Source organism: Formica exsecta, unplaced genomic scaffold (genome assembly GCF_003651465.1).
Source record: "Formica exsecta isolate Colony F162 unplaced genomic scaffold, ASM365146v1 scaffold826, whole genome shotgun sequence".
NCBI classification, from domain to species: domain Eukaryota; kingdom Metazoa; phylum Arthropoda; class Insecta; order Hymenoptera; family Formicidae; genus Formica; species Formica exsecta.
The window spans coordinates 258,621-263,785 of NW_021853596.1; the positions used below are offsets into that span (position 1 = coordinate 258,621).

At 31.3% G+C, this 5,165-nt stretch overlaps 1 protein-coding gene across 13 annotated transcripts in view; it reads right to left on the minus strand.

Moving 5' to 3' along the window:
- The window catches only part of LOC115244661 (glycogen synthase kinase-3 beta-like), a 36,047-nt gene extending 31,602 nt beyond the window's left edge, over nt 1-4,445 (minus strand). The window contains exons 1-2 of one of the 13 annotated variants that reach the window (XM_029822507.1): nt 3,120-4,191; nt 1,973-2,886 (exon numbers count right to left, since the gene is read on the minus strand). In XM_029822507.1, coding sequence (XP_029678367.1) covers nt 1,973-2,159 — 187 coding nt within the window. In that variant the 5' untranslated portion in view covers nt 2,160-2,886; nt 3,120-4,191. Of the gene's footprint in view, nt 1-1,972; nt 3,038-3,119 lie in introns of all 13 variants that reach the window. The other 12 variants (XM_029822506.1, XM_029822505.1, XM_029822503.1 and 9 more) reach the window with 12 other exon arrangements.
- Nucleotides 4,446-5,165: the final 720 nt, after the last annotated feature.

Here is a 5,165-nt window from a genome sequence, read left to right on the forward strand (position 1 = left end):
ATATATTATTTTAAATAATATAATTATTTGATTATTTTTTACTATTTTATAAATGTTAAAGATGAATCCCCCTCTCCCCTCGTCTTCCTACCGTTATCAAAATATTTTCCGATGTCTCCGGAAGAGATATCTCTCTAAGATATCTCCTTAAAAGAAAGAAAGAAGGAATAGAAAAAGAAGATAATAAATCCAGTGAAGATTGTTGTGGAGGAAAAAAATGGGTCAAGCTATAATCGAAGCTAGAAAAACCAGCCAACCAGTCACAGCTAGCTAGGCTATATCCAGCACATATGACAAAAAATGCAATGAAGCGATGTAGCAGCTGCAACGCGCATGCTGTTAGACCCTTTTATCGCGTTAGGCGCGCATCGGAAGACCTGTGAAGCAAGAAAGCTTTAGAGGCACATATCGGCTCTCGTTGTGACATTTTACGTGACTTAAGTGAGGGTTCCTCATGGTGGACGTTATATCGAGAACCTCTTTGTAGGCGTCGAGAACGATCGTACTTAGTTTAAAACGGATCGTGCGGATAAAGAAAATGGGGTTTAATCACACCGGGAAGAAAAGAGGGAGAAAAAATCTAAGGCGATTTTCTACGATTAAATTTACTAAGGGTTACAATTTCCGCGAAATTGTTCCGATTTCACGGATCTTCTGTTATTAATATTTAAAGACAATATATTTATAAAATGTGCAATTGTGTGTATTAAAAAGAAACTATTTATTATACGATAATACATTATTATTATTATTTAAAAAAAATAAAATAAAATAAAAAAGAATTATCAGCTCTAATAGAATAATTTATTATATATAATATGCCTTAAAGCTTTCTTGTCACTTCGCTTTATATTACTTTATACACAATCACAAAAAAAATCACTGAACATTTACTTGAATTTTACAATAAGCATTCAAGTTATGTTACCGTAACGGAAAGAGCCTCCCTCGGCGCGTTCTCGCGGGAAACAGTATCGAGGGTAACAGATACCCATCAATTTTCCCTTCGCCCCTTCGTCCGTCTCTCCTTTCCTCCTATCTGTCGTTTCTCTCACTCTCGAATAGAAAAACCAAGCGATACAGAGTAGGTGCGACCAAGAGTAAATACAGCACCAACGGAGAGGAGGCGTAAATGTCAGAGGATCACGCGCTGTCGATACACAAAGAACCGTATACTTGACGACATTATTAATACGTCATCATGAAGATCAATCGATCATTCGAACGGAAATCACGTTGGCGAGAAATTGCCCTAGAAACCAGGTGACGCTCCATGACGCGCCGATGAGCAGCGAATCCTTTTTTTTTCTTTGCCATGAGAAGATAAAGACCGTATTGATTTTCTTTGATAAAATGAGAGTGTAGGATGAGAATGTAGGATGTATCAGAATCATCATCAAGGAAGATTTAAATATATAATAAATAATAATATAGTAATAGAAAAACTCTAGTATAATAAAACGAAAAATTAATAAATTAATTCGATGTGTGTGTGTGTGTGTTAACAAAGCATAATTACGTGAAAACCAAGTTATAGAAAATTCGAATAAATAAACAAAGTATATTATTAAAAAATAAAAAATTTTTTAAACATTTATTTAGTAAAATAAAAACACAAAAAAATTGTCAAATTAGTCACTTTATTAATTATTGAAATCAATTATATATCATATAAAAATTTAAGTTTCTTTTTATAGAAATCAAATACTATATTAATTTAAAGTCTACTAATAAATATTTTTGTAACAGTATAAAATTTTATCTATGAATTGTTATATAGCAGAATTTAGTAAAGTAGAAAGGAACATTAATTTATAGCAATTTAATTTATAATAATTTACATAGTAATTTATAGCAATTTATAATCTGGTAAAATTTAAAAATACTTTTGAAAGTGATCCTGTATAATACTATAAAGTGTATATAACATGGTGCAAACATTCGAAGTATGTCGACCGCTGGACGGACTTACGTTTTCTGTTGCCTAGTCGGCGCAGAAACTTGCAGAATTTTTTGTAGGCGGTGTTTGCCTCTTTGCCACTCAATTCCACGGCACTTTTGGGACGCTCATTTTTCTGATCGGTCGTCGCCGGAAAGATTTTCGGGTATCGCCACTGCTGACACGGCTCTGACCAGTCGAGATTGTTCGCCGGCGCCATGATTTAGATTAAAAAATCGATCGATCACCGAGATATTTTACGATTGCTTCTCTTCCGTCTCTTTGTCCCGAAACAGGAAATTAAAATCGAGTTTCACTCAATTTTCAAAGATTGTGAGACTAGATCACGACTAGTTCTTCATAACTATTACATCACAGATATTTTCTTCTGTTGTTTTTACACAGAGATTTGTATATGGTGTGTGTTTCGTTTCTTCCTTCTATTATATTAATTTTTTATTTTATTTTTATTTTAAATTCTTTATTAGTTTTTTTTTTTCTGTAGCATATGTTTGTTTTAAATCACAGATAAGAGTTCTTTATTACTGTTATTCATCACGCTTTAGTTCGTAAGACCTCGTTCATCTTGACTTATTCTTTTGCTTCTTCTTCATTCAGGGAATTTACTTTACATTTGAAAGGAATTGTTAATTTTTTATCACGTATATAATTCTTCTAGATTTTCTGTATAGAATGTATTTAGGCACCGGTTATGAATTCTCGAATCCTTTTAAATATTTGTCATCTAGGTATAGATCTTTTTTTTTTCCAGAACTTGTTCTTGTATCTGTGAATCGAGATTGCATCAATAGATCCTTCTTCGAGTTATGTTCGTAGGATCGATGATTACTCGAAATTCAATAACTGTCTGTACTATCTTGGGTTCCCCGAAATTACAGATTGTCCCGATTTTTTTGCATACGATCAATATATTTTATCGTCGATCACTATTCACAAAAACTGTTCATAAAAATCATCATCGGCATTCGAACTAGTGTGATGTACTGTTTATTATTTCTTATATAATTCCAAGTTCTATGTTTTTATTTCAAAGATTAATTATAATCGTATATTTATAGAGTTTTTATATATCTATAACTAGATAAATAAAAATGTGTTTTGATATGTTTATATATATATTTATATGAAATCAGTATACATGTATATATATTTTACATACTTGATTTCATATATAATATACGTGATACTTTATATACAATTTCATATTGTTTATAAAAATTACTGTTCACATTAAAATTATTAATGATACAGTATGTGTGTGTTATTAAACCTTTTAAGTTTTATTACTATCTCGCGATAATAGATTGCTTCCAATGTTTGGTATTCGATAAATATCAATCTCGTTTCACTGCATTGTTTATAAAAATTATTAATTATTGATACTTAAATTAATGACATATATAAGTTATAAAAGTTTCAGATTTTTATTTTCTCTCTTTTCACGATGAATAATAGTTTGCATAGATTTTTACGATTGGTAACTTGTGTATCTCTATGCATACACGTTCTTATTTAACGAAATTAATATATCTATTATTTCTTTATAAAAAGTTGAAATATTAAACTTTCTCAAAATCAATTTTTTTTTTGCTCTTTGATGAGAATAATGGATTCAGTTAACCATCGTATCGATCTCACATTTAATCTTTACACTCACAATATTCTCACATTTTTTCGCGGAAAAGATCGGTCGGATTATCCTCGTCCAATATACATACACTTGTTCAAAGGATCGCCTATTAATTCCAATCGATTCGAAAAGAAATCTTTTGTCTTTTCTCACTTTTAAAAAGCGTATCCGTCTATCAGCATTACATTATGCAACTGCGTTTTTTCAATGGCTTAATAAGCGATGCGGATCACGTAAGCGAGGAAGCGATACGCATCGCGCTATGTCGGCGCGATTCGCGAAATGGGACACCGCCGAATCGGACCGTGCCGACTTCCACGTACATATAACAACTGCGTTGATTCGCAACGGACTAACGGCACGCGACTAAGGCCGAGTGCGCCGTTGATCGAGCCCGTCACTTAGGATAGGCGCTGAGGGCGACGCGGTGGGAGTGCACACACAGAGAAAGAGAGCACCTCTTGACTTTAAAGATATTTTTGTCTATACATATAATTATAATCTTGTATAATAATTATCGCCTAATATATCTTGACAGAACGAAGCAGAATAAAATGAGATTTATTATGTCTTGGAATATAAAAAGGATGATTTTATAATGATTCATAGTACACGTGTGATAGAAAAAAATATAGAGTAGATAAATAAAGTGTAGAGAGGCTAAGTTTTCTATATTTTGTAAAGTTTCCAATCTTTTCCGCAATTCTCTTCTCTCCCCTAGAAAATATAATATTTTACGGTAATAAGTATTAATTGTATTTTGAATTGCAGTTCGAATTTTTAATATAATTATCTCTTGCTTTGCAAGCTCGAATATAATATATACCTTCGGCTAAATAAATGTGAGTTGAATTTAAATTAAATCAATCTTCAAGATGTCTAGTCAAAAAAAAAATCCCTGGCCTTTCAGGTATTTTTGCTCAAAATATCAGGTAAAGGAAATATTTTCAAGATTTTTTGATACAACTTTTTCTAAAATAAGTTTTTCTATTGTATGTGTTTTTTAATGATCTTCACTTATACGAAGAAAACACATAAAGCCACTTAAGTTTCAACTATTAGATTTGTAATGTACTGAAAAAACTGAATAACTTTCGTAAAATAAACATTTTTCACTTGCATATAACATTTTAATTTTTTTTATCACTAAAAATTGCAATAAAAAAAAATATGTACTGCAATATTTTGTTAAGGACATTAAAAATATATAAACAAAGAGATAGATATATATGTATTTAAATACATAATTCACGTGGCTTGCCGATTGCTAACAATATAAGAGCAAAATTATCAAAGAGAGAATTTTAAAAAAATTTTCTGTGTACAAATAAAATTCCATGAGAATTTTCTGATTTTTCCAAATAAAAAAGAAATCCCTGAGAGTTTCAAGTTCTCCATGTTTTTTTCAGGGTATGGACACCTTGATTTTAAAGAAATCTTGGAACTGAGTGAAAATTAAGGTCGAGAACTTTGTGTGAACAATATGAATTAGAATTTAAAATGTGAGAATTCGAGAATTCTTTGTCATTGTCGACCCTGCGCTGATATGTGGAGAAAAAAGATGGACGGAAGAGC